Genomic DNA, 24,386 nt, shown 5'->3' on the forward strand with positions numbered 1-24,386 from the left:
GCATTGGAAGGGGGACTTGGAAGGGGCAGCAGGTCTGATAGAGAAAGCCCTGATCTTGGCTCTGACACCAGCAGGTACTCTCACCTCGAGCAAGCTAGTCCACTTCTCTTACATTAGCCCAGAAGACACCAACATTCTACCATTTTCAGACAGTCTGAGTGATACTCAGAGGCCCACCCCTCTTCTCCTTTATTCCTAATGAGCTGAGTGAGGATGAGACAAAGGTCTCTCAGGTATCTTCCTCACTATAGGATTCAAGCAAGAGAACTGGCAGAACTACATGATGGGCCTTAAAGATGCTTCCCATGTGCGTGGGTGGGTGGGGTGGTATACAATCACTTCCACTCACATTCCATGGGCCAAACCTGAAGTCAATGGGCAGGGAAGTATCACCATCCATGGGCAGCTCAGGGCCATGTAGCAGTGTGAGGGCATGAAAGGGAGTAAAAAATCAGGAATAACAATACCACTCATTACAGTCACTGAGCAGAAAAGCATTCCTTTTAGAAGCTATCCCCATAAAAAGCCCAATACAGAAAACCACCTGATAAGACAGTGACTGAGTAAGGTATATTCTTCAAGTTCACAGCCCCCTACCCCTATCCTTAATTTTTAGTGTTTAGCCTGAGCTTGACGAATCATGTTTCCTCCCAGTGTATCTTCTGATCCCAGCACTGAATATATTTCTTTCCAAAAGGAATACGGGGAGAGAGCCTTTCTAGATTGCCTTCTCTAAGGAACCCTGGAGAGGAAGGACTAGAATTGCAATCAGGATGCTTCTGAAGGGGACCACCATTCTTGAGTCTGCCACCAATTATTTGTTTTGAATTTCTGGAAATTTAGTATTCAATTAGTCTGCAATGATGATAATCATCTGTAATGAGTGGAATTATGTCCCCACAAAATTCATATGTAGAAACCCAACCCCAGTACCTTAGAAAATGACTATATTAGAGATGAGGCCTTGAGGGAAGTAATTAAGGCTAAATGGGATCATAAGTGGGGGGCCCTGATCCAAAACGACTGTTGTGCTTATAAGAAGAGGAAGGGCCATATGAGGACACAGCTAGCAGGCAGCCATCTGCAAGCCAAGGAGAGAGGCACAGGCAAAACCAAACATGCCAATATCTTCATCTTGGATTTCCAGTCTCCAGAACTGTGAGAAAATAAATTTCTGTTGCTTCAGCCACCCAGTCTGTGATATTTTATTATGGCAGCCTAGCAAACTAATATACTGTTATAGTATATGGAGGGCCTAGTAGGAGCCTGGCACTGTGCTAAGTATTTTATGTCACTTGATAATTTTAATGACTATGATAAATGGTTATTGTTACATTCCTTTTACAGAAGAGGAAATAGATGCCCAAAGCCACAGTTTTAGCAAGTGGCAAAACTCAGATTCCAAGGCCCATCTGTTTGGCTCCACACATGCACTCAGAATACCACCAACCCACATTGATTAAGTACTAGCCAAGAAATAATTTTAAACTATAATAATTGCTGACACTGGAGAAACCTATTCCTTTCCTTAAGGAGCTTATAAATGATGAGAGACAGACTTACAAAGATAAGTAGGAAAATAAATAAATACTGCATGGACAAGAACACCTGGATTTAATAATGCTGTGGCAAAGCCACAGTGAATCTAAGCTAAGAGAACATCAAATGGTTGTAAAGACAACACAGGGTAGAGGTTATAAACATAAGGGGTAGGAGGTAGATTCAGCAGTTTTCTAGTTATATGACCTTGAGCAAGTTACTTACCTATGTTCTTAACCACGTTTCCTCATCTGTGCTAAGGGGGGTAAATTGGTACTAATAATAGAGCATTATCGATTGGAGTATTAAATGAGATACTTTAAAGTGTTTTGTACGATGCTTGATACATCATACATCTCAGTAATGCACAACGGGGGGAAAAGCATTCTTCTAACGTGTAGTCTCCTCAGAACCAACAAAAACAGCCAACCTGTCTAAGCATGGTTGAGTTCTTAATTGTTTAAGTGAAAATTATTAATGTTGTTAAATTTCTGAATAAACTTTACAACGTTAATAATTAATAAGGGTATGTTTTCACTAACTCTTAAGTGGGGGTTTCTAAATTTATAATTCTCTTTCCAAAATATTTTTTTTTCTCCTATCCAGCACATTCAGCTTAAGTCAAATAGTCAAACATACATGACCAACACAGAGTCAGAGTAAAATTAAAATGTTGGTCAGTGTTGAGGACAGTCTGATAGAAAGGCAAGACAGAAAGGACTAATAAGATATCTGATAGAAGTAAAAAAGCAAATTAAAAATAAAGGGGTGTGTGTGTGCTCATGGCATGGTGTGCATGGATGATGTGTGAGTGTGTTTTGGGGGACACCTTCATCCGTCTGAGAACAAGTCTAGGTATGATTCAAGACAGGGAACTGTGGCTGAGGAATGGGCCCTGCACCTCCTGCCTCACGTGAGAGATTGCTTCTTCACTGAAGGTGATTGCTTTATTCAGCCCTAAGAGTAGAAACATTTGTATAATGCTTCATATGCTCTTATGGCATAAACCAATACAAATATTTCCTGGATCTATCAGTAAAAGTATATAAATTCTTATTTATCTTGCTGCAGAGAGAAACCAAGAAAAACTTGGAAAGTTGAGACTATTTTTCTCCAAGTGAACAGGATGGGAAATAGTTTCTATTGGAGGCATGAATATTGAAATATTTCTTCTAACTAGCTCACTGGAAAGTGATGATGGGTGGCCAGCCACATATGTCCACAGTGACAGATTGCACTCCTAACCCCAACTAGCAGGACAAAAAGATGGGGCTCAAGATATGGAACCAGGGGAGAGGAACATGGGACAAGGCCCCTAATGTGAATGAGACACCCAAACAAAACCACGCCCTGGTCAGTGGCTCCGCACCCTCCTCTTGACCCCCAGGGTGGCCCACTGTTGCCATTAGTGAATTCTAATCCTAATACGCGGTGTTGCTGCTGCCTGGCTCTGCTCCCCTGGTGGGTGTGGAACTTTCTGCTTTGGGACCCAGCACACCAGCAGGCAGGGCAGGGGCAGTTGGACTTTTGCCGAAACCATGAAGAGGGGACATTGAGCTTCAAGTTTCCTTTGATCCTCCAACATTGTCGTTCTCTATGTCTTCACAGGCCTCCAGGCTCCATGCCCCTTGCTGCCCTCTGTGCCTTAGGTGTCATGGTTCAGTACTAGTGTGCACTTATCCCTGTGAATTCTTCTCAGTGGCAATTTTTTTTCATAAACCTGTGATTTCACACTACAGAAACAGGGAGTATGGTCTTCCTTAGTCTTTAGCTGTTTGTTAATCAAGTGCAGGACCAATCCAAACCCTGATCCATCACTAGGGGCTGATGTCCTAGCCTCACCTCTTGCTGGTGCAAAAATTCCCTCACCTTCTTTCCCTTTTCATCATTTTCTGTCTAGTTGTTGAAACAATTATTAAATTGCTATTTCATTCATTAAGGAATTATCCTCATTTTCTGTTCTGCTTTATGAGCCTTTCTTTCCACCCCATTGCATCAAAGGTATTTTCATTTTAATAGGGAAGAAGTCTCTGGCCATTATTGACGGAACTCTAACGGTGATATTTCAGGCAGTGAGGAAAGAGAGCTCACTTGGGATTGTAGATCTTCCCCCAGCCTGGCTCACCCATTCAGCCCATGTTGAGATGATGGTTATTTGCCTTACTTTACCGGCACCTTGCCTGGGCAAGGGTGGTATCAGAGTCCAAGAGTGCTCTGCTGGCCGGTCTGAGCCTTCGCCTCTGCCTGAGGTCTGCCTCTTCCCCCTCCGAGGACAAGCTATTCTTTCAGGATGGTCTGGGGAGGACTGAGATAATTCTGTGTTTGCTCTAATCAAAACACAGCTAATAACTGGGGCTTAGTCTGTAGTCACTTTCGAGTTTGGAGATTTCCTCAAATGGATTCATATAAGTAAGGACCAAAATATCGTCCCCTCAAATGGATCCAGGCTGCTCATTATGGAAATGGATTTACAGGCTAGTCCATTTGGACCTGAATCCCAAGCACTGTCCATGGTGTGCGCTTGTCCCTGTGAATTCTCGGTGCGCCAAGATTGTTTGTGTCATACAGGAATGGAGAGCCCTCAGGCATACAGCGCTTAGGAGTCAGGCTCTAGATCCAGCCTCCCCAGGTTCAAATTCACCTCTGCCAATCGCAGCTGAACAAACTTGAACACGTTGCCTCCTCTGTAACATAGGATTAAAAATATTCCCTACCTCTTAGGGTCCTAGTGAAGACCAAAGGAGTTAATAAGTATAGAAAGTGCAAGAACAGTGCCTGCACATGGTAAGTGCTATAAGAGTGCTGGCGAAACAAAGAACTTTACAGTTTCTTCCTCATCATCACAGCCCAGTCTCCTGTCGTCACTAATCCGAGAACCCTAAAGTCCCCCACTTTGTTCAGAGGGTTGAGTGAGTGGGCTGGGTTGGCAACAAGTCAGTTCTCCTTTGAATTACTAGGGCTGGACCACTGCCGGCTTTGTTGTTTCTTCCCCTTTTTCGAGCATACAAAACGTAATATTCATGTGTCAAAGGGTCCAGGATTGTATTTTAACAGCCTCTTTGTAAAGCTACCTTTTCACTTTTAGAGGAGGCAGTTTTATGACTCACTTTGAGAGCCACTTACCTATTAAGACCCAAACAAAAAAGAAGAATGGTCAAAGGATACCAGGTATTCCCAGCCAGTTAAAGTCCTAATTCTGGAACATTATTCAAATTAGCTCCCAGACTCATAATTCTGTGTTTTCATTTATCGCTGCAATAAAGTAAATGGTTCTTTTATCCAAATGTTATTTCCTGGCTATTAATTCAGTAGTTATTTCGGATTGTAGCACTCCTCTTTGATTTAGGGATATGGTGCCTTATAAATATTTAAAAGTCGAAGACTGACACTTGGAGAAATTGACTCTGATTTGTTTTGTTAATATCCTATGGCTAGAGTAATTATAGGTTTGGAAGATACAATCCCACTGTCTGCTTATCAGGAGAGATAGTAGTCTTGTGTGTCCATAACAAGGGAATCTGGCAACAGAAGGCTTTCCCCGAATCTTTTGCAGCCTAAACTTTCGTGCACGCCTCCTCAGAACACACACTACACTTTATTCTTCATAGTTTCCTCCAGAAACTGCTCTTGAATTTAGGAATGTGGATGCAAACTGTCCATACATCTAAAAATAGCTGAAAATAGTCATTCCTGAAAGGCTTGGGACTTTCTCTGCATCTACAAGTGCCAGCGAGGGTTTACGACAGGGCTCAGGGTGATCTATAGACTGGTATGATTTAACTGTGGATCAATCAACCTATTAGGGAGAAAAAGACAAGGTCAATAAGGATGGGTCTAGTGAACCAGAGGTCATCTTACATTTTTCAACTTAATGTTCTTATTTCCTTTCCATTAACATTTCATAATGAAAAAATGCCTATATTCTTTAATTTTTAAGATAATTAAGTGAATTTAGTGCCTTTGCAGAGTAGAGGATTTATAATGGCAGAAGGAAACACACTATTAATAATCTACAAGACAGGGCCACCTGGGGAGACGCAATGCTGTCTCCATTGCTATTTCTGTTAGGCCTCCTTTGCCAGGCTCTTGGGAGACCAGCCACCTGTGTCTTTGGGGGCTGGGCTTTTACTGTCTGGGAAAATGGGTTTCCAGTTGTATTTGAGTTTGAATTTGAACAAATTAAAGCAAGCACAGATCATTCTAAGTCTATGGCTTTCACTGTACGCACAACCTGGAAACCTGTGATGAAGACAGAAAGTCATTCCAGAGCTTTCCTGAGGGAAGGAAACGCGGCGCCTGCCTCTAAGGTTGTCACAGCCCAAGAAGCGAGGTCAGGGTTGACGAGAGTGAACACACAGGCTCAGAACAAGAGAAAGATCTATACGGTGCAGCCAGGCCCAGGCACAGAGAGGCAAAGGGACTACAGACAAAGGCTAGCTCACCAGAGTTCTCCAAGCTGGTTATTTAAGACATTCAAGAAAGATAATTTCCATGATTTTTAGGTAAAGATGGTAAACACACTAACTTTATTGTGTTCCGTAACCAACCACATTAAAACAACAATAAAGGAATACTTTTTATTTTTATTTATTTATGTTTTAATCCTCACCCAAGGATATTTTTCCATTGATTTTAGAGAGCGTGGAAGAGAGAGGGAAAGACAGTTAAGTATCGATGTGAGAGAGCCACATCGATTAATTGCCTCCTGCACTTGCCCTGACCAGGGCCAGGGCTGGGGAGAAGTCTGTAAACGAGGTACATGCCCTTGACCGGAATCAAACCCGGGACCCTTTGGAACTCAGGCCACACTCTATTCACTGAGCCAAACTGGCTAGAGCTGGGATATTTTTTAAGGCATAAATTCTCAAAAACAAAGGAATGGACAAGTGTTAAGTAACTTAGCAAAACCAAGGAAGAAAACATAAGCTAGCAATGGGAAAAGCTGAGAAGCAAATAGATTTATATCACAGACTCTTGCCCCCAAGTAGCTCAGGAATTGGCTAATTTGGAAGAAAGGAAAAAGGTGGGGCTATAAACAGATAAACAGAGAATCTAAGAGCAGTTTGATCTCTAGATCCTTTGTCTCATTCCTCCACGCCTTAAGACTGGAGGCTGGTCCTCCGAAGAGGGTATAACAGCGGGTCCTCGTGTTAGGAGGACCCCAGTGCAAAACTTGAGGTGGGAGTGTAGGGGGTTGATGAAGAATTATTGACCAGTGCTGAGGCTCCTCCTCGACGCCCCTTCCCCACCAGGTCCAGCCGGAAGATGCTTCCCTGGGGAATCTGAATAGCTAAAGAGCAAAGTCCCAAAGATACCAACGTTTGGTGGCTTCCCCAAGAAAACAGTCGATCAGATTCCCCTACACAGAAGTCCCCGGAAGCTTTTAGAGCCGTGCTTAAACAGGAGCAGAAAACCAAAGATTACCACTCTGCCAGGGAAAGCCTCTAATGCCTTTACAGCCTCTGCCCCACAGATGAGTTGATAAAGAAATGTGGTATACGCATACATGGGGTATTTATTCAGCCTTATATACAAAAGAATACTGTCACATGGTACAACTTGGGTGAACCTTGAACACATTATGCTGAGTGAAATAAAACAATCACAGAGAGCCAATTACTGCATGATTGCACTTATGTGAGGTATCTAAAGTAGTCAAAATCATAGAAACAGAAAAGTAGAATGAGGAGTTGTTCGTTGGATACAGAGTTTCAGTCATACAAGATGGAACATTCTAGATATCTATCGTGCAAAAATGTGCAGATAGTTAACAATACTGCTCTATACACTTAAACATTGTTAAAAGAATAAATTTATGTTCTGTGTTTTTACAATTAAAACAAAGTGAAGGGAGTAAAGTAACATATGAAGGGAGAAAAAAATGTCAATTAGAATTATCATTATCATCCTCAGAGAGGCAAGAGAAGATAGTGATCCACGAAAAAAAATTAGGATACTATTTTAAAAATATTTTTAAAAATTGATTTTGAGAGAGCGAGGAAGGGAGAGGGAGAGAGAGAGAAACATCAATGTGAGAGAGAAACATCAATCGGCTGCCTCCTGAACGCCCCCAACTGGGGATTGAACCAGCAACCCTTCAGTGCACAGGACGACACCCAACCAGCCAGGAATAGGATGCTATTTTTAAACAATTAAAAAGAAGTATGTGGACAAGAAAAGATGAGCCAGGCCAAAGAGGAAATAAAACCAGGCCAAAGATCAAATAAAAGGAATTCCTGAAAAATAAGGGAGGAAGGATTTTTTTGATTCATCAAAGAGAGTATTTTACTTTGTTTTCTTTTTTTTCTTTTTTTACTGGCATTAAAGGACTTGACTTTCCAGATTAAAGGGTTCAAAAGTACCTAGGAATGTAAATGAAAATAAACTCACACCTAGACACATTTTCATGGCATTTCAGAACTTTGGAGGCCAAAAAGAAGATCCTACAAAAATGGCCCAGGAGAGGGAGTCATTTTCAAAGGATTGAGACTCTGAACAAAAGTAACATCTAAAGCTGAAACAGCAGTGCCTTCCAAGTCCTAATTCCAAGAATTATTTCCAACCTAGAAATCTGTATCTAGACAAATTTTCCATCAGTTGTGACAATAATATGAAAACAATCAGACATACACATTTTCCTACCACACACTTCCTCTTGGGAACCTGTTGGAAGATGCCTCACTGTAATGAGGAGAGACACAGGAAGAGAGAAAGATGTCGGATACAGAAATAAAAGAGAGATGGAGATGCCCCTGGGAGTATGGTGGAGGAACACCCTGGGGCAAAAGCTAGGCGTTAGACATAGAAGCCCCCCAGTACAGGTTGCAGAAACTCTGAGGTATGAAGGAAGAAGAAAATGCCAAGTAGAATTATCATTAACGCCAGCAGAGAGGTAAGAGAAGATATTGTATCCATGAAACAAAATTAAGATGCTATCCAATTTTTTTTTCACATGAGACTTAGATAATTGTGGAGAATTTAGGGGGTTGAATTAATGGTAAGTATATAGAAAACTAAGCACAGATTTTAAAAGATAATTATTAACTCTGCAAAATACAAAATGCTGTCAAGGAAAGAAAAATAATCATAGTAAATTTAATGACTTAGCTATGACTGTCTTTTACATAGCTGTGATAATATAACCCTGAATATTTCTCTAAACAAAGTTATTATATTATTACAGGGTGGTGCAAAAGTAGGTATACAGTTATTAGTATAGAAAATAATACAATAATTAATAAATAAGAATACAAGACTAGACTCTGTGTTTTGTTTACTCACAACTGTAAACCTACTTTTGACCCACCCTGTATATTGGGAAGTAAGAAGGGTTAGTGTAGAAGATCACAGAGGTTACAGATAAAGTGTGAGACAGCTTCATCTTCAATGTTGGGAAGTTAATAAAAATGCTTCAAACAAAATAATTAAAAATTTGGTGCTAGAGGAGCTCCACAAGTGTGTGTGTGGGAGTTGGGGTGGGGATGTGTCTAGCTTTGCAGACCTAATTAACTCTTAAATTATGTGTATGTATAACTTTGATTTTAAAATATTTTTAAAGTAAAAAACAAGTACTGAAGTGCTTAGCATAAGGCCAGGGACTTCCAATAAGGACATACACACAGAGATTATTTCTACCACTACCATGTTTGAATTTCACAAGCCTTACCTTTTTAATTCCAAGGAGCTAGATTCTACAAACATGATAATATATTACAATGATTCACTGAAGGATAAGCTGATTCATTTTTTAATGAAAATAACCAATCTGCAGAATGTAACTTGTCTTGTAATTTATGTATTTGTTCATTTTTCTTTCATGTTGTGCTTGGATTTTAGCCTAGAGATGTAAATGCCTGTGGAGGAAGATGGAGGTGGGAAGAAAGGACTGATTATATGGTTTCTGGGATGCTCAGAGTCACCAGATCTGGACTTGATTGCTCAGCCAAACTAGTCCCAGGGCATAAGTTATTCCCTGGGAATTTACACCCAGGGAATAGACTAGAAATATGGAAACAGAATGGTCCCTGATAATCTGAAAACACAGAAATTATTCCCTTACAAAGACTGGCCCCCAAAATATGGTAAACCCAATACAATCAGAAAGAAAATATATATATTCCCAAATATTTTTTTCTCACCTTTAAATTTGTGTGGGACAATTGATTGTTTTGAAAACAATAAATACAGCTGGCTCTCTGTATCCAGGGGTCTCACATCTGAGGATTAAACCAAGAGCAGATGGAAACTATTGGAACAAAAATGTTATGTTGTTGCTGACTTATACTATGTAGTTAGGCCTATGATGGTTTGGGGTTCTGTCCGAACTTAACATGTACAAAGTTTTTTCTTGTCACTATCCCCTAAACCAATGCTGCGACCCTTTAATACAGTTCCTCATGTTGTGGTGACCCCCAACCATAAAATTATTTTCATTGCTACTTCATAACTGTAATGTTGCTACTGTTATGAATCATAATGTAAATATCTGATATGCAGGATGTATTTTCATTGTTACAAATTGAACATAATTAAAGCATAGTGAGTAATCCCAAAAACAATATGTAATTATATATGTGTTTTTTGATGGTCTTAGGCGACCCCAGTGAAAGGGTCATTCGACCCCCAAAGGAGTCGCGACCCACAGGTTGAGAACCACTGCCCTAAACACTATAACAAGTATTTACATACCATTTGCATAGGTATTGCAAGTAACCTAGACATGCTTTAAAGTATATGGAGGATGTATGTAAGTAAAATACTATGCCATTTTATATAAGGGACTTGAGCATCCATGGACTTTGGTACCTATGGGGGTCCTGGAGCCAATTCTCCTTAGATACAAAGGGACAACTTCATATAACCACTATTGTAATTATGTTAAATTATCAAATGGTTTAGAGATAATGAAGCTAAACAATCTTGCAAATGTATTCCCTCAATGAAGCATATGCCTATACTAACTCTACAAGGATTTGTTTTGTTAAGAAAACACATTTTGCACCAGAGATGTGCTTTCTGATCCTTTCCATCCTTACGAATGTACACAACGCGTGTAACAAAGAGCACGTGCACAGCTACAGGATTTAAGGATACAGAAAACAAGGCAGAGCAGTGTATCCCCACGTCCTTCTCCTGGCTAGCAGCAATTAAAATTCACAGCTGCTGGCTGCCCAGATGTTTCGTGCATTTACTGCTCTGTAATATGCATCAGAATATATTGTATGACTATGGTTTCAGTAAACTAGACAGCTTTGTATTCTAAATTCTGCAGACTAGATCCAGTGTGTATATTTTTTCTTCAGATTAGCTTCCTTTTACCCTCCCCCTTTCATCTGCTTGGGGCATTTGCAGTTCAGAAACAAAAGACATTTCCAGCTCAGAGTTTAGCTGCATCAGGGTGTAAGTGCAGGTCAGGTCTGATTTATGTGGCCCGTCAGATAAGCAGGAGAGGAGGGCGAGATGAGGGGCTTGGAAAAGCTGGTGAACTTGCCTTGACTTATGTCTTTTGCTTTCGTAGGCAGCCAACATCCCTTTGGTGTCAGAACTTGCCATCGATGACATCCATTTTGATGACTTTTCTCTCGACGTTGATGCCATGATCACGGCTGCTCTTCGGATGTTCATGGAGCTGGGGATGGTTCAGAAATTTAAAATCGACTATGAGGTAAGGTGTTCTGTCCTGGGTGATTCCGGAGTGCACTTGGGACACCATGGCAGCTACTCTGAGCCTCCAGTTTCCCAAATGCAAACTGGGGATGATAATACTTTCCCTGCACACTTCATAGGGTCACCAAAAAAATTACATGTGATATTTGTGAAGGGATCTGAATCGTCCAAGATGACTCCGAGGCATCGTTTTGGTACTGGTCCGCCAGACACACATACAACTGCCTGACACAACCTTTCCCTTCCCATTTCAGACACTGTGCCGATGGCTTTTAACAGTGAGGAAAAATTATCGAATGGTTCTGTACCACAACTGGAGACACGCCTTCAACGTGTGCCAGCTGATGTTTGCGATGTTGACTGTAAGTGTGTTTAGTGACGGTGAGAGTCATCTGTCATTTGTGTGGGCCTCCAGGCCTTCTGCTTCACGTTTCCGTGTCTGGGACACATTGCCGTGTCATTTGTTTTACATGGAACTTACCTACCTGGTTATGGGAGGGCATGTTTCATGGCAGTGTCTGAGCTTTCACTGACATTTGAAGCAGGTGTAGTCTTGGAATGATGACTTGAGCCTCTTCAGAGTTTTATCTTAGGAAACTGGTTCTTTTTGCAAAAGAAATGCGTGGATTTACAAAGTAATCTTTTTTTTGCAAAGGATACGGGGATGAGAAACTGAACAAAGAGATTACTGGATAAGACTGGCTGGTGGAAAGCCAAAGTAGGGGTGTGTGAACATTACCTCCGGGGACACGGAAATCCTGAGAAGGCTGATCTGGGAGAATGGCCAGGGCGGCCAAGGGAAGCCCCGGGAGGGAGAGGGAGTGGATGTTCTCAGATGGTAGGGGGGCACTAGGCTTGAAATCTCCGCTCCAGTGGCTGTAATCCAGTCATGGTGGGCAGTCTCTCTTTATGGAGAAAACTAGGGCAGCTTGCCAGAAGTAAGCCTTGGAATTTAATCTAAACGCAAATGTTTGTGGCAAAGATTGAAACAAAATTCTCTATTCATCTCCATTTGCTGGCAAGAAATAAGGCTTGTTTTGGCCTGATTTTTCAACTTAGACTGTTAAACTATCATCTAATAAAATGTTTCCTGGCTTAAATGTATTGATTTCTTTAGCCTCACTGTTATATATCATTCCTTTGTATGCATACACGTGTATATGTGTGTGTGAACATGTTTACTATATAAAATGAAAGGAGAACATGAGTTTTGGATTCACATAACAGAAATCTAAATACCTTACATCTCTGCACCCAGATTAAAACTTAAATCCAAAACAGGAAACGCCAAACGACATACATTTCCTTTCAGTCCGAATGAGCGAAGCGTATTCTGTTTCTTCACGAAATTCCCTGCCAATTCAAACTGTGCTCATCCTTTAAGGCACTGATGTAATGCCAGTTTTTCCACGAAGTCTTCCCTTTTCTCCCCAAGCATCCGCCAACAATCACTTGCTTCTCTGAGCTAGGTCTGCCATGCGTTTTAAGTTGCAGCCTCCTGTTCTCCTACAGCGCAGGCTTCTTGAGGCTGAAGAGATAATTTCTTGTTCTTTCAATAACTTTCACTTATTGGCTCAGCACCTTTTATTGAGATCCTCACCAGCACCTTGCACTCTGTCATGCACGTGGTAGGTGTTCAAGAAACGCATGTTGGATTGATGAACTCAAGCGTGCCGGTAGCACAAGAAGATGGGACGAAAATGTCTTCACTTCTACCCTCAAGGGCTTGTTTTTGGATCCGCAACTGCGTAAGGAACAAGAAGACCAGCTTGGGAAAAGTGGACTGGCCCCATCCTCTGTAACTTACACCATGAAAAGCAGTCAGCCTGTCACGTGAGGAAGAAAGATGCTTTGAACTGTGAGCCTTAATTGCTCAAGTGCCAATATTGCTCAAAAATAATAATAACCACTTTCATTTTGTTTTTTCATATCAGATCTCAGTGGACAAGGAATAATTTTCTGTGTGCAGAGTTCATATGTCTGGCACACAGAGGACATTCAATAAAGAAATTATTAACCTGTTCTTTTGGAGAACCTATGGATTTATAGCGAAATCTCAAAATAAGGACACAGGAACCTTTTCAACCAAGGAAAAGGAATGGCTGGCCATGACATTGTGAGTTAGAGATGGCAAAGGTAGAAGCAGACTTTCATGACAAGCCTTAAAGTAGTTGGGATGGGGAAGCTGGCAAGAGTGGCAGGATCAGGGTGGGCACTTAGGAGTGAAAGGAAATGCATGCCCAGTTGTCTTGAGTAAATGTTCCCATAAAGTGGACCATCTTGATCCTTTTCAAGAAGTTGAAGAAAGCAGAACTCTCAAACTACGTCACCACAATGGTGGTACTCACACTACCAGAATATTTCAAGGGTATAGTTATTTTTGCAAGTCTGCTCAGCAACCTTGAGGAGCATCACTGTGTTTTTTTTGTTTGTTTGTTTTATTTTTTTTAAATATATATTTTATTGATTTTTTACAGAGAGGAAGGGAGAGGGATAGAGAGTTAGAAACATCGATGAGAGAGAAACATCGATCAGCTGCCTCTTGCACACCCTCTATTGGGGATGTGCCTGCAACCAAGGTACATGCCCTTGACCGGAACCAAACCCGGGACCCTTGAGTCCGCAGGCCGACACTCTATCCACTGAGCCAAACCGGTTAGGGCAAGGAGTATCACTGAGAAGATTTGGGTTTTGTTTTTGTATTAATGCTAGGCAAACTGAGAGAGCTTGCTATTCAAGTTCTCTTGTGGTGTGTCGGGGGATGGGTATTGCAAAAATAAAAACATGACTTTGGAAAGAATATGTTGGTCAATGTTATTTTTTTTCTCCCTGGAATTGAAAGGAGCAACCACATCTGTAAAAAATATTATTTTCTGCTAATTAAATTTTGCTGAACTTGACTAAGGGTTACAATAGGTTGAAAATGTCAGCGTTGGTATGTTCCTAACACAAGCAATATCTTCTCCATCTTGACCATGAACAATCTAGTTAGTTCATTAGAATTTTTTAACTAAGGAAATAATTATAGAATTACAAAATGTTACTTGATCACTGAAGAAAAAAATGTGAATTTGATTCATTCATCAATCCTAATTTCTGGAATATGACCTCAATCTATGGCAAAATGATAACCTACTTTTTCCCATGAAAGGACACTCCTGAAGAGTATTAGGGTCTTTCACTGGTTTTTTATCATAAGTGATTCTATTTACAGTCTAGTTGTATCTTGTTCTGTTTCCATGTGTTAAGATAGGGCCAAAATCTCTATTACTCTGGGAGGGAAATCCAACTACGGGATTCGGTCTGAGTCACAAAGCCAAGAAAACATGGCCTATGTGCGCTAAATTTTCCTCTAGATGGCGCTCCAAGGCAAAGTTTCCCAGCCAGTTGGCAGGAAAGTGGGGGAGGAGCGAGAGGTGGGGGGGTGGGGGGCGCCACACTTTACCAACCTTCCTTGAAAGTGTTTCTTAGAGAACAGGAGACACTGAGGCACATCCCACCCCACACTCTTTTTTTGTTTTAAAAGAGACACCAATAAAGCCGGTATGTACAAAAGGGCCCCTCCCATAAGAAGAAATCTGCCTCTTTTCTTTCCGAGCTGTTAGCATGAATAATAAGGCATTCTCCCTGTGGCCTTGCATCTATGGGTGTGTTTTTTAAGCCCATTGTCTCTGGCAATGGGAAAATTCATAGTTGTGTGTCATAGCTGAGCAAATTATGACACTATGTACGACAGCACAAGCAAATTATAAATATACATACCAGTTTCCTAACCTTTAACCCTAAAATCACTTCAAACACAGAGAATAAACTATTGACTGGGAGAATTATGTTCTGCAAAAGTGTCCCACCTTATGTCTAGGTAACAAAGCAGTTTCGTTCGTTTAAAAATTAAAAAAAAAAAAAAAAAGAACAAACTGCTTTGTGAGAGAGGCAATTTTATATAAAATGGTGGAAATTTAGTTCACTGGAAACCTTGTTAATGACTTATTTATTCCATGCCTCTGGATTCCAGATTTTTGAAACAAAAGCTTCAACATTATTCTTTGCTTCTAAAGAGATATTTCAATAGCTGAAATTTTCCAAATATTTTTAATTCCTCGGATAAACAGAGTATATAATTTGTGATTAAGACAAGGAATAAAAACCTGCAGATGAAGAATAATTATACATATTCTCTTTATCTACAGAAGCTTGTAGAATAGATATTCCATCGAACACATGCGCAATGAAAGGTGACAAACACACTTCTTATATTCACAGTACAGACCAGATAAAGGAAACAGCCGTGCTTTTGTTTGTACTCTGCAGAATAACAGGCATGCGGTGGAGCCAAGGTTGCAGAGACAGTTTTTGGTTTTATAAATGATGTACGAGCGTTGACAGACTTTCCAGAGTGGGGGGCGGGGAGAAGGTTTCTTTAAGAGTCAGTGTTCTTTACTATCCCATAAATGTAGTCATTAGCACTTTGGGCCGTGCCCTGCATCCTGGAGGGCTCAACAAAGATTCATTGAACGTGTGGACTTAGTTTGGGATAATATGATTCAAAGAACCATGTTGCTCAGTGTCCAGTTTTTCCCCCCCAAAAAAACTATAAAATGATGAACAACTATCACTGCTAGAAATCTTGTTCTTTCATCCTATCACACTGAGGTTCAGCTAGGGTTCATACAGAATATTATGATCTTGCAGAATTCACTGAATATGAAAAGAGTAGAGCACATGATCACATTAAAATTTATAGTGGTGCTAGCCGCATGGCGCTGGTGGGGAACTGCAGTTAAACACTAATAATGACCAAGTATCACGGCAAACACACTGACACCCCCTGACATTTCCTGGGGGCTTCCTAAATCTTAAACGTGAAGGTAGCGTGTTTTGTTTAAGTCCTTATTTGTGTTGTCAACAAGGTTATTTTCACAGATAAGCCAAGCCGTTTTATTGATAATTCAAACTAGAGAGCAGAAGGGACGTTTAGGGAGAAAAATCCGTCCTGTTCGCCAGCTTGAGGAAAATGTGCTGTCTGCTGCCTGCCGTCTGCCGTGTTCAGGGAAGCCATTGATTTTCGAGATGGCAAATTTCTTCTGAAAGATCTCAAAAACACAATAGGAACTCTTTTCCCCAAGAAGAAGAGAACCAGTGGAATTTTAAACTAAAATATTTTTTATCAATAACCAGAATCCTAATTTCAACAGAAAAAATAATTACTTTTAGATGATAACATTGAAAAGTACAAAGAAAGCTACAAGTTTTGTTCTGTAACAGACTGTAATAAAGTAAAAAAAACCAAAAAACAGTCATGTTTGTAATCATCAAACATCATTTTACATTGCATTTCCCTACTAATAATACAATAATAATACAATAAAACCTGTATGTTAGAAAAATCAATTCTTTAATCTTCCTGTAGGAAAGATTGATTTCCAGTATAACTTTCAGGATGGCCATTTTTTAATTTTAAAAAGGAGTGATTTTTAATGTTTTTGCAGAATATCAGCACAGGGCATTATAAATTAACTATGGAGCGAATCAATTTGAATACATTGTTTAAATTATACTTGAGACTCTTGCCTCTTAATCTTATAAGAAAGTTCCTATTTTTATTCTCTCAGGCCACATAATCAGAGTGCAATCAAGCACTCCATGCTTCTAGCTGACATTCCTTTATCCACATTTATTTTATAAAAAGAAAAAGGCAAAGCCACACATAATTAAGAACCTGGTGTGCTAATAACCAAACATACAATTGGGCAGAAGGATAATCCCATCCATTTCCTCACACAGGAGAGTAACCTCCATAACTCACTTTAAGCGCTGCCATTCATGAGTTATGGGTCATTCCCTTTCTAGTGAAAATAAATTCTCCTGCACCGTCAGCCAGGGCTGAGTATTTTTCTTAGGACATGTAAATTGTAAAACCGTATGAACATAGCCATGCCCAGCGTTTGGGGAAAAGGCTAAGCTCTTACTCATGGACATGGGCTTGTAAGGAAATGTATGCGGTTTGGGGACTGGGGCTGCCTAGTTACAATATAGCATTTTTGATTAAAGTGAATTTATTCTTGAGATTTTTATGGTGTTGGTAAACTGCTTAATCTGTCACTTGTGTTTTATGACGCCAGCCGAATCCTCCAGGTCAGGGAGACTCGCAGCAGAGCCAGGGTCGTTTATCACAGCCTCCATTTCCACGGTTTATGACTCAGTAGAGGCACTTTCTTGGGGCTGAGACCTGGCACCTGAGGGTGTCCAGCTGGGAGCTTTAAAAAGTTTTAATTTTTTTAAGAGTCTCATGTTTAATTTTGGCTGAAGGATGGCTAGTAAAAATTTGGGGAAGGTTAGAAGAGGTCTCATATTCTTGAACTTCATCAACCTGGCCTCTGGTGGCACTGGGAGGGGCCTCTCTGCACCGTTAATGCTGACCACGTGATCTGCTTCATTTTCTGTTCTCACCAACCACAGGTAGACTATATATCCAATTCACTAGTAATTTATCATAAAATAGAAACTATATTTCTAAGCATGAATAGAATATGCCATCTTTGTTCTCAAAAAATCATAAAGTACATATATTCTTAGTGTTTGAAAGTTAAGTCCTTAGATAATATGCATTTTCTTTGGTTTCCTTTTGAAGTACAGTAGGTGTGCTACATACATAGGGCTGTGTTTATTGTATTATCTAAATTGAAGTGGAAGCCTGTTATTTTACATCTTGTTAAGATATTTATCCTGAAATTTTCCTTATCCCATTTGTATATCTTTTTGCACATTTTATCAAAGTATGAGGAGAGGTATATTAAATGATTTTTATTTAACCCCATCAGGACTTCTTGAGAATGAAATAAAGCATATTGATAGATGCCAGAGGTTTGCTTTGAAATAACTCCAGCAAACAAACAAACAAAACAATGCATGTGACAATATAGATGAAACAAGACTGGCTAACCATGGCTTCCTGTTGAAGTTAGGTAATGAATGCATGGAGGTTCATTATCAGATTCTATTTTGTATATGCTTTTGACTTTCCAAAATGAGTAATTTTTTGAAAATTATTCTAACTAATAGGTTAAAAATTAAGTCATGGAAATGGTTAAAAAATAACTAAATAAATTGATTAAAATCAATCCAGTTTTTTTATTCATGCATCATTTACTCAATACATATAATTATACCAGACACACCATTAAGTTTTGCAGGCTTGCCATTCTGAGACTTACATGGGCAAGCATTTGCAATATGATTTGAGGTTGAGAGACAAGATATATCCAAAGTATAACTTAGGTTTTATGATTTGGTAGTGAGTGCCTTGAGAAGGTTCTGGTTATAAAACAGTATTTAAGTGTAGACTGTAGGGTCCTTCCAACTCTGAGCTTAATAAGGAAAGGACCATTGTAGACTTCCATCAATATTTAATAAAGACCAAATCAAGATTTGGCTACAGAAAGACAAGCAAATCTGACAAAACTATCCCGCTCCCGTGAATAATTAGACAAAATACAACTGCTCTGTATTGTATCGCATCCTCTGGTGAAGGAGACGTATAAACATGGTGCTGGATGGTGCTCCCCTAATGGCTGGAAAGGTTCTGGTCTTTGGGCCAGAAAATAAGATGGCAGTACCTATTTTTTTAAAAGCTTAGCAGATCTACATATTGGCAGATAAACATTACTGTAAACACCAAGGGGGCATGACCATTCAGCCTAGATGCTGCAGTCTGTGCAGAGGGTTTTATTCACAGGAGAGGACTGTGGTTGTGAACACCTGCTCTTGTCTCCCTTGTGCTTTCATCATCTCTGGTTGGCAAAGATAGGATCCTTTTTTGAAAAGAAGATAGGCTATAGCATCAAGCAGCAGCAATTTATTTGTAAGCACTCTTGGTAAGCAACTGAAATCTGCTTCCACCTTAAACTTGATCAAGTCCTCTGCCTAAAATCATTGCTTTGGAGCATATTGAATAGACTGATACCCACCAGCCTGCCCTAGGATTTGCATGTTGAGAGGTGGCCATTCCATCCTGAAGCCAACCAAATAGAATCCTAAAAAGAAGCACGCTGGGCCGGGGTAAATGTCCGTGAAGCTCAAACATCTTAACAATGTCCTCGCCACTCTGATCCACTCACAACTGGGGTAGTGATTGAAGGCAGACTTCTCATAGGACTTTCACTGACAGACACCTCATGTGAAGGACGGTCTAGCAGAGCTAGGCCAGACATCAACACTGCAATTTGGGGCATTTGTTAGAAGACACCAGCACTTTATATGTGGCATTTACATGAAACCCTCAAAGAGCACTCTTTGGCTAAAGTAAATTTAATTTTAATAATATACCAAACAAAGGCCCTAGACAGTGACCCTGCAATATTGCACGTTAGGACTTAAGAAATACCAGAAATTAAATGGAAATGCTGTCTTTCATCCCTAAGCTCACACTTCCAAGTTGAAGTTGTCTATAGATTGGTTGAGACATGATGACAGATTAGGGACATGGTGCACAGATTCGTCTAGAGGAGGCCCTTCCTTGAGAAACCATGTTCTTCAAACCCCTAGGAGTTGTCTGAGATGTGCTCTTTTCTCTTCTGCAGAAGAAAGAAAAGGCCAAAGGGAGAAGACTCTACAAACACCTATCATGTGCCTTAGCCGGTTTTGCTCAGGGGTTAGAGCCCGAGGACTGAAGGGCCATGGGTTTGATTCCAGTCAAGGGAATGTACCTTGGTTGCAGGCTCGATCCCCAGCCCTGGTCAGGGCAAGTGCAGGAGGCAACCAATCGATGTGTCTCTCATATTTTTCGGGCCATGATATTCCTGTTCTCTAGGGTGGTACAGGATCAGCTTTGAAATAGGGGCACTTTCTATCTGGTTCAAATTTTATGTTGACCAAATGATAGGAAAATACTGGGTAACCTAGGGGACCCTGTGAAATGGTCTTGCTGTTTGGGTCCTTTGGAGCTTCAGTGGTTATATGCTATAGTGGCTGGGGGAAGGGTTATCCCAGCTCACATTTTAGCCAAACAGAGGACTGTTGGAGGCCTTCTCAGAGGGTGCTCACAGACTTCTCTGGAGAGGGTGATGTGGGAATCAGGTCAATGTGCCTTGAATGTCTCTTTACCTTGGTATATTGTATTCACTGCTTTACATCTCTGATAATGGGCCATGAGGGAATACAGGTGAGAAGACAGATTAAAATAAGTAATTATTAGACCAGGAGCAGAAAAGATATAATATTATTTGAAAAATAAAAGACTAAAATAGAGTCGAGCATAAAATAAATGCATTCACATTTCCTGCTGCCCCACCTTCATAAATTTTATATCTTTTTAATTTCTTGTAATTTTTCAATTACAGTAGACAGTCAATATTACATTAGTTTTAGGTGTACACCTACACATTTAGGCATTTATATAACTTACAAAGCGGTCCCCCAATAAGTCTGGTACCCATCTAGCACCGTACATATTTATCACAATATGATCGACTGTATTCCCTCTGCTGCACTTTGCATCCCCGTGACTACTTTGTAACTTCCATTTTGTACTTCTTAATCCCTTCGCCTTTTTCACCCAGCCCCCCAGCCCTTCTCCCATCTGGAAACCATCAGTTTGTTCCATGTAACTATGAGTTTGTTTCTGTTTTATTCGTTCATTTATTTTGTTTTATAGATTCCACTCTGTTCTCTTTTGAAAGTATACTGTCTCTAGCGGGCAGTTTACTTTTCTCCTCAATGTAAGTGAAGGTCGGAAGGGATAAGACTGGAAAGAAGATGGATGAGGGCGGGGGAGGAGCAAATGGACACTAAGTGTCAGGTGGACACTTTTTAGGCCTGACGACTCTCAGAAACCATTTACCAGGCAGCTCTAAATCACAGTCAGGAGACAGGTGCTGCTTCAGTAACTCAGGTATCACGGTTGAGAGAGGCACATATGTTTTGTGTAATTGGGTGTGTGCTGTTTTTCAGGGTTTCTTTATTCTGAGGATCATCCAGAGGTGGGTTCCATGGTCTTCGAACACTACAAAATCATAGAATACTTTCTAGGAAGAGGGTCCATGGCTCTCATCAAATTCTCAAAGTATCCATGATACAAATAGTTTAAGAACTTCATGCTGGATTTTCAGGAAGGGACAAGGGTGGGAGGGAAGATGTTCTTCACAGAAAAACATTAGAGTAAAATATATTCCATCACATTATATAATGGGTGATAACCGATAGCTTAAAGATAATTTGGGATTTTGATATTGAGTCTATTAGATGACATTTAACTCAACTTTTCCTACATTTCTAGTCAAATGACCTTAGTTTAACATTATCCCATCCCCATTCTTAATGTTTTAATGCATCAGCTAGTTCTAATCAATAGCATTTTCAAAGGTGAAATATTTCTAAATTTCTGTGCCATTTCGTTGTTTACAGCACCAGTTTCTATGTAGCTTCTCACCTTTGTGAGAAGTATCATGAATAATATTTCATACTTGGCAGACTCTCAGGTTTTACTTAGTATTAGGAAGATCCAAACCCAACTAAACTGACTTATAGTTTCAAGATGACAGACATGACAGATACAGATATTCATGTCCAATTTTCCTTTCAAAAATCACCCCCAAATAACAGGGAGAAGAAACAAACATAAATTCCACTTTTCATGGAACCTTAATAGATGAAGGTAGAAAATTGAGGGAGGGTGGTTCATAGCTTAGCAGAGAAGAGGAAAGTCCAACCCAAGTGCCTTCAAGGTGAGTGGGTAGCGGAAGGGGTACACACGAGAAACAACAGCCCCCAACGCTACCAGAGTTCAGGAACTGGAGGTACCGGATACCACAGAAATGGGATGTAAGGGCAATGAAAGCTCTGCATCCCCAAGTCCCCATCCCCTCTGCATGTAGTCAGAGGGCTCCTCTTCCCTCACCTATTCAGGAAACCAGAGTATTTGCTGGAGAAACTAAACCCCAAATGTGGGGACACCAGCAACAGAAAAGTTAGGGTGAGGTACACCCTGAAAATAAGAGAATTAAGTGAAAGTCTATATCCTCAAAGGTGAGAAGCTACCTTCTCTTTTCTCAGAATGCCAAACCTGTGTTTATGCCATTTCCAAACAAGAGACTGAAAAGTCCAGAGGAAATGAACTTAGACATGGGCACATGGGGATCTCAGCCAAAAGCCAGCTGTCATCTGCTCACCCCCCCGGTAGGGGCCCAGCAACCTGCAGGCCTCCCTCCTCACACACTGGTGTGTGGTGAACTTTGATTTACTCGTGTGTGTGAACTACCAGGCATGTGAGGAAACCACTAAACAGAGAAATAGAACTCAGAGGAAATAGGCAATCAGGGAGCAGAGAGGATTTCAGAGAAATAATTAATATCCTCAAAAAAATAAAAGATGATAATGCATCCATGATAGAAGAATAGAATGCTATTAGAATAGGAACAGAGACCAAAAAAATGCTTCTAGATGAAAAATATTATTACTCATAGGAAGTAAGAGAGAAAAAGTCAATATGGGCAATGGGGGGAAAAAGACAAAACAAGGAAATCAATACAAGAAGTCCAATGTATCAACCAGCTGGAGTTCCAGTCAAACAGGACAGAAAACAATAGTGAAGAGAAAATTATTAAGAAAATTATAAACAAGAATGTTGTTCTGAAGAGATCACACCACACCTATGCATTACACAAGCAAGCTGCAGAGGTTAATAAAGAATTCCAGCAATACTCCAGCTGATCCTCAGTCTGGTTGCCTAATCAAGACATGCACTGCCTTGCTATCTGTATGAATTTTATCTGCCCGCCACCCTAATATGAATGAAGGCACTTACAGAATAACATCTAGAATATCATCATGTAACCATTTCCGTACTTCTAAGTTGCTTCTTTTAATATTAAGGGGTGGGAATGTTTTCTTTTGCAGGTTTTCATTTGAGTGGCTTCTGGTGGATATAACATTCAGTTCTAAATTCACAGCCCCCTCTCCCTTACCACTAGATGCTCATCATTGAAATGTAGACTCACAGAACACATTTTGCTCTGGGCCTTTGTCAAACCGTCACTGTATCTGGATAGTGCAGCCTCTTCTCTAAAAGGGGAACACAATGGTCTGAGCTTAGTTCTGGCAGGCCAGCATGGGGCAACCTGACAGGGAGCTAATCCATCACTGTGGGATCAAGGCTGTGCAAGTGGCCACCCAACTCACTACCATCTAAGGGGGTGGCAGTTAATCATTTCCTTAACTGATGTGGGTATGAAAACAGAGCTGATTATTTGCTGGGCAGACGAACCTTATCCATCCTCCCTGCCCTGGGCAGTGACTGTTGCCATTTTCTCTTTTTCCCAGACCGCCGGGTTTCAAGAGATTCTGACCGAGGTGGAAATTCTCGCGGTGATTGTGGGATGCCTGTGTCATGACCTCGACCACAGGGGAACCAACAATGCCTTCCAAGCTAAGTAAGTGTTCTAATTGTTGTTATTTTAATGCATTTGCCTTTCTGTTCAGAGCCAAAGGTGACCAGTGCTAAAGAGTAAAGCATTAATTTCTGGTATCCAAGGCCAAGGCCACGCAGACTTGGGCTCGTGTGCCAAGGGGCCCATCCATCTTTATAATTCCCTATTCTTCTTTTAATTGCAAATTTGCCCTCCATGTCATGCTTGTTGATTTGGTCTGTCTCCCTTGAGCTCAGTCAGATAACAAAGCACAGATTTTAAAGGGCCTATTTTTCCCCCAAGAATATTTGTTTCCATGGCATTTGTAAGCCTTTTGGACTTGTACTCTAAAATCTGATTTTGAGACTATTAAAAGGAAATTGGGCTTAAGAAAGTTTAAACTTTATGAGGCAAAATATCTCTTCCTTCCCCAGTAGAACCTCTGCCAGGTGTTTTTTTTTTATGTTGGATAGCATATAAACTGCAGGGAAGGAAAGCAACGCCAGTGGAATAAGGCCTCTGCTCCCCCCACAGGAAGGTGGGGAACAAAGAGATTGCATCAGTACTGGGGATGTGAAGGCACATAATGTGCACAGGACAGAATAATCTGTCCTTATGCAGCTTGGACTGGTCAAGATAGCCGTGGCTTTGTGGCTCACACAGTAGCCAAGACCATAGAATACGGGCGCTGGAAATAAGACCCAAACCCAGATCTCCTGAGTCATATATTGAGGGTCCAGTTTTAATGTTCTTACTACCTGTCTGCAGGCAAAATGATAT

At 40.6% G+C, this 24,386-nt stretch overlaps 1 protein-coding gene across 1 annotated transcript in view; it reads left to right on the forward strand.

Moving 5' to 3' along the window:
- PDE11A (phosphodiesterase 11A) overlaps positions 1-24,386 on the forward strand; it is a 287,291-nt gene that overhangs the window by 197,024 nt on the left and 65,881 nt on the right. Inside the window, exons 11-13 of the mRNA XM_036320024.1 lie at positions 11,057-11,203; positions 11,460-11,567; positions 23,521-23,630. Of these exons, the coding sequence (XP_036175917.1) occupies positions 11,057-11,203; positions 11,460-11,567; positions 23,521-23,630 (365 nt within the window). The remainder of the gene's footprint in view (positions 1-11,056; positions 11,204-11,459; positions 11,568-23,520; positions 23,631-24,386) is intronic.

Source organism: Myotis myotis, unplaced genomic scaffold (genome assembly GCF_014108235.1).
Source record: "Myotis myotis isolate mMyoMyo1 unplaced genomic scaffold, mMyoMyo1.p scaffold_m19_p_8, whole genome shotgun sequence".
In the NCBI taxonomy this organism is placed as follows: Eukaryota; Metazoa; Chordata; class Mammalia; order Chiroptera; family Vespertilionidae; genus Myotis; species Myotis myotis.